The 15,120-nt window shown below is 43.5% G+C and overlaps 1 protein-coding gene across 1 annotated transcript in view; it reads right to left on the reverse strand.

Moving 5' to 3' along the window:
- Window positions 1-9,322: 9,322 nt before the first annotated feature.
- CLIC4 (chloride intracellular channel 4) overlaps window positions 9,323-15,120 on the reverse strand; it is a 52,377-nt gene continuing 46,579 nt past the window's right edge. The window contains exons 5-6 of the mRNA XM_039511672.1: window positions 14,580-14,761; window positions 9,323-13,470 (exon numbers count right to left, since the gene is read on the reverse strand). Of these exons, the coding sequence (XP_039367606.1) occupies window positions 13,306-13,470; window positions 14,580-14,761 (347 nt within the window). The 3' untranslated portion in view covers window positions 9,323-13,305. The remainder of the gene's footprint in view (window positions 13,471-14,579; window positions 14,762-15,120) is intronic.

Consider the following 15,120-nt stretch of genomic DNA (forward strand, 5'->3'; position numbering starts at 1 on the left):
GCAGGAGGTATATTAACACTGGAAGTGAAATATTTTTGGTACACATTAATATTCTTCTCTCCAGACTAATTTAATAAAAGCAGCTTCTGGCATTTGGGGTGGGTGAGGGGGGAAGTCATCAGATCCCTAGGGTAAGAGAGCATCTCCCGCAGTAATGGAATGACATGGGACTATAAACATGTTTCAGATTCCATCTGTGGAGCAGCATCACCCCACCTGGCTTGGGAAGGAAGCTTCCCCATCACAGCTACAGCCTTCGGCGGTATTCTACTAGCTTAGAGTGACCTCTACAGGCCGACACGTTCGGGACATCTCCCAGTGACGCAGCCCTTCAACAGTGATACACGGGGAGGGGGCGAAAAGAAGTTTATAAGATAAATGCACAGAAACTAGATTCACAGGGGGCAGATCCTGTTCCCATTTAAATCAAATGAAGCTTTGTCGCTGATGTGGATAGCAGCAGAATGAGGCCCATGGAGTGCCATGAAGCCACCAGCCCAGAATATGGGAGAGCTCAGTGGTTAAGGTATCCCTGCCCCTCCGCAGACTTCCTGTGGGGCTTGCAGCACTTTCCTGCCTCACGGGGGTAAGTGAGGATGAACGACGTTACAGATAAGAGCTTGCGTGTGCTCTGACGCTATGGGAAGCCATAGAAGTACCTCAGACGGAAAAGGACCTCCAACGCCAGATCCTCTGGGTTTCGTGGCTGGTGGCCATTTCAGGTTCAAATATTTACCCTTAAAGGAGCCTGTTTAATAAATGTTCCAAGCATGTCGCAGGCATGAGGAATGTGTGTGACAGGTGATCAGGACAACATCAGTCAAAAGTGTTGTAGAGAGAAGCAACTGAAGGGAGGGATAGCTCAGTGGTTTGAGCATTGGCCTACTAAACCCAGCGTTGTGAGTTCAATCCTTGAGGGAGCCACTTAGGGACCTGGGGCAAAATCAGTACTTGGTCCTGCTAGTGAAGGCAGGGGGCTGGACTCAATGACCCCTTCCAGCTCTAGGAGATAGGTATATCTCCATATTTAATTTACTGACCTGTTGGCCTCTCTAACAACTGATTAACAATCTAATAAAGCACCTCAGTCATGTACTGACCTCCTTTGTAAAGTGCTTTGAGATCTACTGCTGAGAAACGCTATATAGGAGAAGAGCTAGGTTTTATTATTGTAATAAACTCTTTATACCTGGGTATGAAGTGTGCCTGGTCAGCCCGTAAAACAGCCGTGGAGACTCTAAGGTTACATCGACACGACAAACTAGGGCCGTGATTTCCCTCCTCATCTATACACACTTGTGGGAGCACAGGCTGAGCATGGCTGAGTTGCACCAAGGGGGATTATTCAACGTCTGCCTTATGGGGATTGTTTTTGCTGCCTAAAAGGACAAGTGGGAGTGGAGGGAAGCAGCAAATACACTGGAGAGGCAGCAGGATGCCAGGGGAGGAGGACTCTGGCCTGGGCTGTTATGAGACCTGGGTTCTATTCTCAGCTCTGGCTGGAGGTGACAGCACAAGCCGGGAACATCCCCTCTCCATGCCTCTTGTTTCAGCTCCATCTCTGTCCTGCCTGCTTAGATTGCAAGTTCTCCAAAGCAGGGAGAGGGGGAAGGATGATCAAGTCAAAGGGGCACCAGACAGGGACTCAAGAAACCCGAGGTCAGTTCCAGGCAGGATAACAGACTTCCCATGTGACCTTAGGCAAAGTCACCATACACCCCAAGTCACAAAATGGGGATAATATTCCATACCCCATGGGGCTTCTGTGCACGTGAAACCCCTCACTGACTGGGAGCTGCTCTGATACTGTAGTGATGAGGTCACAAGTACCCAGAGAGGTGTATGGACAGCGCCTAGCACAATCCAGGCTCAATCTGAGTTGGGATCTATAAATGCGATTGTTGTATAAATAACCACTAGCTTGGTGTAGGCATAGCTCATTGTGGCCATGAATAAAGACACAGATAGCTTCATTTGAGTGCCAGGTTACACTGTAAACAAGGGTGTGCTAGGCTGGGTGCTGGAGACTGCGTTGTCAGGTTAGTTGAGATAAGTGGAAACCCCCTGAATTGATAAGCTTGAAATGTAGTTCGGGTGAGTACGAAAGCGATTGGTCGCTACATGAGCTCTACGACATCCAAACCAATTACGTTCAAGAAGAATAGATGTTAGTAGCTAGGGAAAAATGTATAAAAACCGTGTAATAAGGTAATAAATCAAGGATTTGAACTCACAACCCTGGGTTTAGCAGGCCAATGCTCAAACCACTGAGCTATCCCTCCCTGCAAAGGATAGGTTGTAATGTATGCTATGACTTGGAATTGTGGTTTCACCCCAAGTCTGGGCCTGGCCAGGGTAGGCCTAGAATTGTTCCATCCTAAAAAAGTCACCTGAGTGATGAGCTGGAGCTGAACTGAGTTTTTGGATCCCAAAGAACAGGATGAAGTGTTCTTCCAGAACTGGACAAGATGTTCTGGATAAACCACATGGAGAAGCTCTTGGAGGAACACTTGGGACCCTCATTGAAGCGGTCAGACTACTACTGAGCGGGAGTCCTACCTTGGCATTTCTAAGCAGAACAGTTTCCCACCCTGATCCTCATTCTTGGGGCACGCTATCTTCCCCCAGCCCGGGGCTTGGCACAAAGTTGCCAGACTTCTGCTGAGCAAGAGATGCGAGAAAACAGGGCTCCCATGAAGAGTATCATTCAGGAAATTTGCTGGCAGCCAAACCAGTGTAGAGACCCATTACGCATACACAATCCTTAGGGTGAAATGGATGCTGTGGAGACCTGTGTTCCAGGCTGGGTAGGGATTAGGCTCACAGCAATGATATAATAAAAATGGGAGCACGGCCTCAGTTCCTACTTGACTGACACTGTGTCCCTCCACTAGAGGAAATATTCCCAGGCGTTATCCCTGCTGCTCCATCTTCCAATGGTGGCTTGGGCTGGGCCTTTTACCCACCCCACCTGGTTTCCTCTGCTCTCCCTCTTGAAACGAAGGGATGAATAGGCCTCCCTTCTTGTTACTTGTTCTAGTCTGGCAGTGTGACCCAAGGCTCCTTAAGAGTCAGGACTCTTGGGTCCTATTCCCAGCACTGAGGCTGACTGGGTAACCTTGGCCAAGACACAGCACCCCTGTGCCTCAGTTTCCCCATATGCAAAATGGATACTCAACAGGTGGCCTTGGCTCCTGCTCCACTAACCTGTGGGGAGGCTGAGCATTAGAGGACATGTACAGGAATTTAAAATAAGGGGAGCCCAGCTCTCCCTCCTCCGCTCCCTGGTTTGGGTAAGCAGCACTCCTCTCTGGATCCCCATCTGGTCCTTAGCAGGTGCTGAGAGAGCTCATTGCTATTTCAGTCTTTAGCCACTGAGTGTGCATCACCCCATTTCACAGCAGATGAAAATGCACCACACTGCCCCGTTGAAGTCAACAGAGCAAGGTGACGCAGAGGCAGTGGCAGAGCCCGGCCCAGAGGGCAGAGCGATACCTAGAGCGACCCCCAGCGTAGCTCTAAAGTTCAGCTCTTCCCAGCCCTGGTGGGCTCTAACCAGTCAGGACGTGTGCTAGCTTAAAGGCCTTTCACTCATCTTTCACTGCGACTTCAGCTCATTACGAAATCCTTACTGCAGGAGATGTTAACAGTCAAAATTTATGGCTTAGAGTTTCCCGTTAACAGCCTTGGCTGGGGAAGCGCTGGAGAGGGATGAAAGCTGCGCCGGGCGAGCTGGATGTCAGATTAAGACTTCAAAGAATTCTAATATGTCGGCGACATTCTGATGCTCGGAACTGCCCCCCTGCAGCAGGGTAAACTGCCAGCAGGCGCCTCTCCCAGCAGAGAAACAAGCTTAACCATTTAGAGACCCAGCCAACTTAACACCTGCTTCACAGGAGAGGGGGGCAGGGGCTGTGTGTGTTACCAATCCCACCCCATCGGTCTCCCCCAGCTGCACTAAGAGGGAGAGGAGAGGTCTTTCCCCAATTCCTCCTTCAATTAAGGTTAAATAATGGCTTTACCACAGGAAGACTCCTCCACCCAGTGCGCACACAGCGGCATTACGCTCCCATTCACTCTGTCTTCACTGCAGAGTTCATTCGGGCTCTGCCCCAGCTGCTACTGCCTGTCCACACACAAAACCCTCTCGCTCGAGTGTGGTGGCACTTTCAACCCAGGCGAGCTGGCCCGGACTGGCCACCTTACACACGGGCTGGTAACCCATGTACTTTTCAGCAAGGACGGAGGCTAAGCCACACAGTGCCAACAGTCCACCAGTGCCTTCCCACAATTCCCTCCGGCTGCCCAGGACAGATGAGTTCTCCCACAATTCACTGGAAAAGAACCCAAGTGGCTCAGTTCTCTGCAGCCCAAAGCAGCCTGGGGGGTGCCCCAAGAAATCCTAGTGATTCAAAGGGGCCAGTGCAGCTCTCACGAGGACAGTCAGGGATGGCTTTCCAGCATGGCTGCTTACAGACAGGCAAAGGCAGTCTGGCTGCTGGGAGCGAACTCTGCAGTAAAGACCTACCCTAACTGAGCTACAGTGGGTGTCGCATGACTAGGTCCTTTGGATTGGAACGTACAAAGCCAGAGAGCTTCAGCAAACTCCGTTCCCATTACAACGTCAGCTACTTTGTGGTTTCAGTGTTGCCAGCTCTTGAGATTTCATCACAAATCTCAGTCTTTGCTGTTCTCTCTAAAGCCCTGCCTCCTGGAGTCATGTGAATATATGAAAAAATCTCCACCTTTAAAAAAAAAGTTTCTAGACTTGGACGCAGCTGAGCCACATGGCAAGGGCAAGGGATTGGACTTCTGGGGATCAAAACCAGAAGTCAACTGGAGCTGTGCTCCACTTCCATGTTAAAGCATCATGCAGCAGGGACTACAAGGGCCATGCAGAGAGTGAGGCAGGTAAGGAGACAAACTGGAATTGCTCCATGAGAGAGAGACTGAGGGTATGGAGATAAAGCTACATAGCTATGCAGGCTGGAGCGTTGTCTACTTGTCACTGTAGAGGAGGAGGAGGAGGAGGAGGAGGAGGAGGAGGAGGAGAAGTCAAGACTCCTCAGCACATACATTAAGGGCAAAATTAGTGATGGTTGAGATCCAGCTCCTAGTTGGTCTCATTGCTTGACTTTTGGTGGGAGGAGGCTGGGGGGGTTGAACTAGAGCTGTGTCTACGCCTGGGCTGAGTTTCCATCATGATCCCTGTTGTCTGATCCTGGGGAAGTCAGTCAATCCCCGTGGCTCACTTTCCCCTCCGTAAGATGGGGCTAACATTGCCTCACCCATCTCCCAGGGCAGTTCGCAGGTTAAGGTTCTGAGATGCTCAAACAAAGGATCAAGCCTGCTCCCTCGACAGCAGATGCGGAAGGGACCCTGTCTCATGTAACCCATTGTTCCACTGAAGCATTATTCCCTATGAACACCCTCGGTGTGTTTGGCAGAGTCTTGAGTGGCTCCACAGAAGCTCGTCACATTTCCCTTGATAACTTCACCATAGTCAAATAAACTTCACGTGACAGTAAAGTTTCCCATTCATTCACAATTCAACTTTGCCCCATGAATTCACAGTTAGGGACATAACACCATTAGTCTTTCTTCCCTCTCTGCCCTAGATGGAACACTCCTGAGCACTCTGGTTGCATGGAAGGAAAGGGACATTTCAATCAGTTTAACCTTCAAGCTCACTTACTGAACAATATTACTTTAACCAGAGCTTCTGTATGTGGAATCCTCAATTTTAAAAAAACTGACAAAAATCCTTCTCCTGGTCCTGCCAAGCCTCTGTCTTAGTGATCAAAAGAGCTGAAATGTCCCCTGGCATCCACTTTATTAATTCAGTTGGTTTTGAAGTTCTCATGTTTGATCTTGGTCTTTTAACAACTTTTTTCATCTCTCTGTCCAGCAGGAAGAACACAGCAGCTCTTCTCCTGATTCAAAGAATCATGAGCTCTCTTCTCTCCACCCCTGGAATGCATCCAGCATCAGTCGAGAGAGCTTGTCAAAAATGTAGCCAGACCAAGTGCTGTAAATCTACTGCAAGAAAGTTCCGCTTAGTTGCATATCCCACATTACTTGTTTGTGCGTTGTGGGGACAGGCTAGGACCTGAGGCCTCAATTTCAGAAAAGTGCCCAGCACATTGCCTCCAAAAACCAGGCCCCTTTAAGGTATCTGAAATTGGGCCCTCAAAAGTCATGGTTTACTTTTGGTAAACTTGACTACCAGACCAGATTGACAGCATAGGTAATTCTAGCCTGCACATTCACCCTAAAGCATCCCAAATCACGTCAATGCTCTTTCTATCTAGACACACAGGCGTGTGTATGCACACGCACACCCCTACCGAAATGCAAGTGAACAGCCAGGGCATAGCAAATTACAAAACAAAGGGGGAAGTATGAGGAAGGAGGTTCTGGCCAGGATACCAAACTAAAGCCCTTTGCTCTTCCGAAAAGTGGCCCCATGTCCTCTGGCATTTGTAGAGCAGTCTGGACTACTTTGCACTTACAGATCTCAGTTGAAAGTCTTTCCCATCATCTAACCTATCCAAGTTTTATTTCACTTGGAAAGTGGGGCTGTGTTAGTCAGGCCAAGCTCCCATCCTCTGGTTCCAGAGAGCATTTCATGCCTGACACTTTGGACATCTAAACCATCCCCATTGTTAGGCATGGATTTTTACCTACCTTTAAGGGCAGCCTGAGTGCTCAGGAGGATACGGGATGCCTTTCAGGAGCTGGAGAAGATAGCCTCTTGCAGCACTGATTGAGCATCACTGTCCTAGAGCCTTTGAACCTACCTACATGTGTCCATTGATTTTATGACTGACCTGAATATTGAACACAAAACTCTTCCTGACCCATTCTTGGCCACCCTCTGAGCAAATGAGGCAAACTAGCTAAAAAAGTGGGTTCCTTAGTCTTCCACCAGGGCGCAGCTTGCAGACATTGGCAGGGTGTCCTGGCCCAGTTCGCTACTGTATTTTACTGCTGCTTATAAGGGAGTTCAGTGAAGGAGGAAGTAATTAGGAAATTGTTTCTGGAATTTCCATAGCCCAATTATTACAGCAACTTTCAGCTATTAGTATATTTTAACCTCTCTGCTATAAAAACCTGGAGCCCTATTAAATGTACTAATTGCTAAAGGAATGAACCAAGACAACTCCGGATTTTAAATATATATATATAAAAATGTAGTAGCCCTAGGTAAAAATGAAACCATTTTAACAGCTCATAGAAATAAACTAACACTGTTCAGCAAAAACTTCACATAAGTTGATTAGCCCCCAAAAGAATATTTCCACACAAGAGACTGGCTTTCAAGGCTTGTGCCAAGACAAGCCCAGCCATTGTGTGCAACTTCAAGGGGAACCAATATTCCAACAGAACCAGATCTCTCCTTGGCCAAATACCAATGGCTAGCGGCCGGCTCAGCATGGGTCATTATGAACAGGATGAAGTAGAAAAGAGAGGAATGAGAAGAAGGCAATTCAAGCATACTTCGGTCCTGGCCCTTCCCACTGGCAAAAATGCAGCAACACTTGCAATCGTCATTGGCAAAACTCCAATTGACTTCAACTGGGAGCAGGGCCACATCCTTAGAGACTAGCCTGAGTTGCAAAGTTCGGCCCCAAACTTGTCCAAAGTTCAAGGATGTTGGATCAGGACCACCACTGAAACCAACATAGGGGGAATGCTGTGGTCAGGAGTCATGTGTGACACATTCATGATGTGTCTTTGTAACTACACCTAGCTCCCTTCAAGATTTTAAGCTTTCCCTGCCCACACTGACTACAGCCAGCATCTTCATGGCACTGTTTGGGGAGTGGTCTCCACAGCATCTGAGGCCAACCGGCCCGTTTTTTCTGGCTGGGACACCCAGCCAGGATTATGTGCACTAAGAATCTAGGCACCCGTTTTTAAAGCATCTTAAAAGCAGAGTTTAGAGAAATGGAGGAGATTGTTAAATAAAGAGCAGTTCAATAGACTTACTGCAGCAAATAGCACTAAGCAAACAAGCTCATCACCTATCCTTTACATATTGCCTGGTGCGAGCAGAAGTCTTCTGTTCTACCCCCCAGATTCCTTGTTGTTTCCCTTCATTCTGCTCTCCAGATTTGCAAGGCAGCATTATGTCCCGCTTAGATTTCAAGAAAGCGCTGGAATTTGGTAATGTGCAAGATGACTGGATCTTTTTATGGCAAAAATCAGGCTCTCTCTGATCTCCCACAAACGCCAAAGGATCTGGAGTTAGTTACACATTCTGATGGGAGGGACTGCTTCCTTTGTTGAATGCCTCAAAATAACACAGGCAGTAAACTCTCTTTCCTGGATTACTACATTCTAGACCTGCAATCAGTCCACCTATCCACAGTGAAGTAGATGAGTGTTGATGATGTAATCTTAGCAAGGGTTTAGCCTCCAAATTCTTTCAGAGGGCAGCCTTGGTATTTTAGAACGCAAACTACATCATCCAAGGCTGTAACAGTCTCTCATTTGGCATGTTGAGTGTAGGTGACTGCATCCTGGAGCACATTCTCCAGAACACAAATCTCCTTGTAAATCAAATGCGAGATCTACTTCACACCCCCAAGGTGAACCAGATGATGAATGGCTGGCTTAGCAATGCCCTGGATATTCTTAGAACCTTCCTATGGAAACTGACGACTTGACTGGGTCTTGACAGGTTAGAGAGCAAAGATGGAAGTTTTCAGGCTGAAACATTGCTAAGCAGAAGTCCTGAGAGGTGTGTGGCTGAAACTCAGAACCAAAGTATCCCAGCTTGGGACCCTAACTCTTTTCTGTTAGAAAGTATCAGTTAAGTCCTCCACAGTTGAGACTGAAATTTTTTGTTGGAACATGATGAAAAATGGCTTTTCAACAAAAACATTTTCATGGGAAATTTGACTTTTTAAAAAAAAGAAAACTGCAAAGTTAAAGTTTTTTTTGGTAAAATGTTTTGGTCTTCAATTTTTGAAAACCAATGTTTTTTTAAAAACCAAACCCCCAAGTTCTCTGTCAAGAGATTTGCCATAGAAAATATTGAATGATCATTTTTAAAAAGTTACTTGTGGAAAAAATTGGCATTTTAAACTCATTCTAGTCAACACTCCTGCAGAGTGGGTAAATATATCTAGTTACAGAAAGATAGACCCAGGTTAAATGCAACTAGAGGTCACAAGGCCAATAGCAAAACTGGGAATTGTATGCCCTATCACTGGCTTTAACTGTCAGACAATAAAAATTGTGTATACGGTAGTGCATCACAACACACCCTCTTGAATTGTCAGATATGTGCGCACACAAAAACATCAAGATCTGCTTGGTAGTGAAAATATAATTTTATTTTTAGCTGCCAGCAATATACTGGTATATCTGTAAAAGATGATCCAGAAAGTGAAAGACATAAGCATACTACAATAAACTGTATGGACGTGTCAAGTATTTCTGCATACCACACTCCAATTCCAGATGTCCAGTTCTGGGCGTTTGCATCTCACCCAACTTCATCCCACCCACATACAAAAGGCAAGAATTAGTGTCACAAGCTAAGTGGGCTGACTTGGGATAGATAAAGTTTTGTTCCAAAGATTCTCATTTAACACGTTCAAATCATTATCTGAATGGCAGAGTTCTTAGCCTCTGTGTTCTACATGGAGCTAAATATCGTGGGTTTGGCTAAACACAGTCAGTTTTCTTCACGTGTCTGTTCCTTTGATATGAAAAGCTAATTTGCTTCCTTAGCACAGAAAGTTGATTTAATCTTTTTTCTTATCAAGTAACTGCACACAATTCTTTTCAATCAGTTTAGACAGACCCGTTCCAGAAAATTACCAATTTTATGGGAAAAATATAATTATGCAACTACACGGCTGCAGTAGTCCATGTGGGACTTTGAGTGCCAGAGAAAAACACACACACAGGAAATGTTTGGAGTGCATGAAATCATTTCAAGGGTTCACATGCATCCCGCTCAAACAGTTTTGTGCATGTAGGAAGTCTTTTCCAGAAAGGAAAACTTTGTTTAAAAACCAAATTTGTGCGTATACCTTGTTCTCCAGTCAAAGTGAGAGGGAATGGGGACAGGGAGTTTCCCATTAATAAGGGTTACTGTAAGTGCTGGTCATTGGAGTCAGACTGAAGTCCTCTTTCTATAGTATACATATAGCACAGATGGCTAATCCCACCACACGCCACCCTGCCAATGCCCTGTGGTTCTGACCTGGAGGGACTACCTGTAGAGGTGAAAGATGTTCAGTCTCTACTAAGTTGTTGGCATCCTCAGCACAGAGGCCAAGAAGTGGGACAGCTATAGTGATGCAATGCAACACAGATACCAGTCCCCTAGGAAGTCAGAAAGAGAGCAATGCATTTCGCAGAGATCAGCAAGCAGCCACCACATGGCATATCCCCTTTCAGTTACTAACCAACCAGAGCCTCATTTGAACTGTGACTAGAAGGGAAAAGCTCGTTCTTTTAGTTGCCGTCCATTCTGACACTCGATAGCTCATTATATTGAGACAAGAAATACATCAATGGGTGCCAAAGACAGCAAGAGCTTTAACTTGGTTCCCAAGCTTTTAACTGTGTCAGCCATTAAAATATGACTTAGTTGTAGCATATTATATTCAACATCCATGTTTTGAGGATGATAATTAAGAGATTATTGAAGGGAAATTACAAAGCATCTATGGTTTATACTAGACTACAGGCCTGATATTTTAACAAAGGAAGCGTGTATATGCCTGGTTTGTGGGCAGTTACCAAATTTGTACACTCAGTTGTGGTCACTGTATATACAAATGATTAGTTATGATCACGCGCATCCACAGTCACCCAGCACACAAAAGCTGTGTGCATACTGGGTGCCTAACCCCTTCCAGGGCTGTGCAGAGCACAAGATTAACAAAAAAAATTGGGCCTGATCACGAATTAAAAAACAACTCCACAGGGCCATCCTGATCTAAATTTAATGTAGATTATTAATTTCAATTGACTAAGCCATACCCAAAAGTAAACGGATTCCTATATTCCATTTTTAGTTGAGCATTTTAAGCTATACAAAAAGGCAAAAAGCACCAAACCAATAAACTTCCATTGTTACCCTCCATGTGTTATTAACAACTAAACAAAACCATGTTTTAATCTGACAAAAAATGAAATAATTCCTCTCTCTTGATGTAACACTGGCAACTATTAAATCCCTAAAGGAGTTTTTTTACTGCTAGACAAACTTTATTCATGGTGTGAATGGGCCTTTAGGATACAGTGAATATAAAAAGGCTACAGATCATTTTTAACCAGGCTGCTCTGTTGATTTTCCTTTCAGTTCCTGAACACCTCTGCAATAAATCATAACAGGGTTTGATTATAAGTGTATCGATTGCTGTCTTTTCAAAGACATAACAATTGAGAGTTGTTACAATAATGGAATTCTAGACCTAAGAAGGCAAGACAAAGGCACCACAAGCCACGAATACAAACATGGAGTACTCTATTACTTATTTCAAGCTAACTTTATGGATATATGAAGTAGCAAAAGCAGGATGCTTAGAAAGTAGTGCTGTTTTTCATAAAACTAGTGCTTACCAAAACGTTAGTGTATAAAAGTGTGTTTCTGTGAGCATTTTCGTGTTATTGCAGTAGGTTTAATATCGGAAAAACAACCTACAAGGAATAGCACTTTCCAGACTTCTAAAATCAGTTAAATATAAAAAAAGTATCATTACAAAAAATAGGTTAATGCTCTTTGGATTAGGGTTTGATGGCCTCTAAAATAACCTACTAATTTATTTCAATGCATGAAAACCTTGCCTTTTTGTATTAAACAAGAAAACTATTCCCTGGTTTAGAAATATTTGAAAATTGCTTCTTAAAAAATTGCAGTGCTATTCCTCAGTGTTGCTGCACAAAACCTAAATGTAGAGTAGTGCAATGATTACGGTTATGCAAAATTGCCATCCAAGTATGTAGACAAGTGACACTCAGGGGAAAAATTAATTCCTAGAAAGGCTGGCACTTCACAGAGCATTATTTTTAAAGAGAAAACAAGAGAGGGCTTTTCTTTTAGAAAAATGCATATTGTACGTTAAGGCAAATATTCTCTTTTAAAGGTCACTTACACATGCTTCAGAAAAAATATCTTTAAAAAATTCTCAGCAAGATTTCTACTCTAGTTGCTGTGTGTCAGTCTTGCATTGCTAATCATTGCACTCCTAGCTATCATATACAGTAGCTATTTGTCAACTAGAACCCTAAAGTTTACATGTACATTGTTTACAACAGCACAGTTTTCCTAACTAAATGTTACTAAAATGACTTACACAGAACAAAGGCTCTTTACTACCAAAAAAGCAGCCACTTGCAGTTCTTAAAATGAACCAATGGTGGGTGTCGAGCTCTTTTGGTTTCTTCATGATGCACCATCAAAATGACCTTCTGCTAACTGTTTATCTGGTCTGACCCAAAACTCAGTTCAGACAGCACTGTGTTTTTTAAACCACCAACCATTACTAGTGCTCATCGGGCTCCAGAAGGCCCAGACCTAAACACTTTCTCTGAGAAGCCCTTAAACAAAATTCAGACCAAGATCCCAACTCTCACAGTTTGGGGCATTCATATCTGGGTCTGCGGTGGCCATATATATATTTGGGGGTGGGGGGAATGTTTGTAATCCAACAGTTATTTAACGGTATTTTTTTCCTTCTTTTTTTTAAAAAAAATATATTGCCAAGTATTCTGCAAAAGGCTTTTTTGGAAATAAGATCCTTTGGTATACGGCTGGGATAGACAAGCAGGTACAGATCAGTATGTTGTAGATAACTATTTTATCCTACATGCAGACCTTTAAGAAGTAGTAAATTCCAAAATACATAAATATTTCTTGTACCATATACCAAGAGAATATTGTGGACCAAGTAGTGAACTTCAAGAGTGTCTACACAGAAATGGACCAAATGTTTGCAAATTTTAGCTATAGGTAATAGATAAAAGAAAAGGAGAGGAGGAAAATAACCCTTTATGCTGGGGTGCCTAGGGTACCCCAATGCAACATTAAACACAAACTGTATTAATGATACATATTTGCTTCTTCATATTTGCTGCTAAAGAGGGTAAAGAAAAACAAGCCTCATTACTCCTGTTTTGCAAATTTTAGGTTATTACTGTACCTGCTCTATCCAACGTAACATTGAATAACTGCAAATTCATGCAAAATAAACTTATTTTATATGCAAAAGAGCAGTCTGTTAGGAGAAGCATTCTATTATGGAATATGTGAGAAGTCATCTCTTTTGCAAGTGCTGTTTAATTAGTGAGTCTCTTGGCTACATCGCTGTAAGCTATTTCAATCTCTTTGTCTCCGGGACAAGTATTGGTGAATTCATCCCTGCTATAGGCATTGGTCAGGTATCTCCAAATCCCTCCCATTTCCTTGGGAATATCAAAATTGCGATATTTTTTGGCAACCACCTAGAACAAAAAAAAAAAAAAAGAAATATGCAATGACTACTTCATGTCCTTTATGTTACATCAATTCTTGCATTCTTTGTCACACTAACCTAACAGAGTATGAGCAACAAAGAATCCTGTGGCACCTTATAGACTAACAGACGTTCTGCAGCATGAGCTTTCGTGGGTGAATACCCACTTCTTCAGATGCAAGAAGTGGGTATTCACCCACGAAAGCTCATGCTGCAGAACGTCTGTTAGTCTATAAGGTGCCACAGGATTCTTTGTTGCTTTTACAGATCCAGACTAACACGGCTACCCCTCTGATACCTCACAGAGTATAAACCCTACAATGTAACTTCCATTAAAGATCAAAATCAGTAGATCTTGCCCTTCTGGTATGTATGCGGACCCAGTGGTACACTATATACTTCAGTTTATCCGAAGACAATGAGCAAACTAGTACTACAGATTAACTAGTACTACAACCAGGCATATACATTTAACCTAGTCTCCATGTGCAGTGTGAGACTGCCTAGAACAGTGCAAGAGAAGGGGAACAGAAGTCAGACCATGGTAATAAAGAAAAATCTTCATTTTTGCAGTGTTATCCTCTCCCATCACCCAGATATTTCAGGTATGTCTAACTTGTCCTCTGGTCCTATATTTGGCATTGTGCAATTTACTTGTATTACTAAGGCCATTTTCTATACAGATAGAAAAAACATGCTTAATGAAACATGGAAAAACTGTAGTCATACGTTTCTTTCTTCTTAAAGTCTCATGACTGCCTTGTTTCTACAGCGCATTAAAACCTGGCTTGACTTGGGCCATAAATCCTTGTATCCTAGTTATCTATTAGGTCTCACTGTAACTAGGGTAGGCACAGAAGTTTCACAGACATTTCAAGAATCTTTCATTAAATTATTAGGCAATGCTGTTAATATTGTGGTTACACTTAACAAGGACATATGTACTGAGCCTTATTTACCAGGTTCATTGCAATGGGATGGGATCCAAGACCTTGTACATTTTTTCTAACTTTTACTTCTATTATTTTGTAGTATATTATATCCACTATAAGAAATGTAACTGAAATGACTGTGGTCTCTCCCAATAAAATCATTTACCTTGACAATGTGTAGTTTAGGTAGCAGATTGCAGTCTGCTAACGTCATCTCATTGCCATCCAGAAACTTGCGGGTAGAAACTGTGATATCCTCCATGCTGTTCTCATCTATCTCATCGGGGAGAGGAGTGTTCAGATACTCATCCAGTTTCTGCAGCGTTTTCAAGAGGCTACGTTCCAAAGCTGCAGGAAAGGAATACAGGTTTATACGAGAACAATAAAGAGGAAGGAAAGAAAGCCACAAAGCAGTATTCAAAGAGTTATCAATCTATTTGCTATTGATATCTATACAGGAAGCACATCTGGTTCTTGCATCCTCTTCCTGATGCAATGTAATGCAAGAGAATTCACTAAGCTTAAAGCACCTCAGTAATGCACTGAGAAGGGATTAGTTTATAGACAATCTTTTTTACAATTCATGTTTTAAGAAAAGTATGAATTCAGAACTTGTATATTAAGTGGAAAGAAGTGCATCTCCAGATTTTTGTTTTTTACTCATCTCCTTGTACCTACCGTAGTACATCAGATGCACTTTATAATAG

This window comes from Mauremys reevesii, linkage group 23 (assembly GCF_016161935.1).
Source record: "Mauremys reevesii isolate NIE-2019 linkage group 23, ASM1616193v1, whole genome shotgun sequence".
Lineage (NCBI taxonomy): Eukaryota > Metazoa > Chordata > Testudines > Geoemydidae > Mauremys > Mauremys reevesii.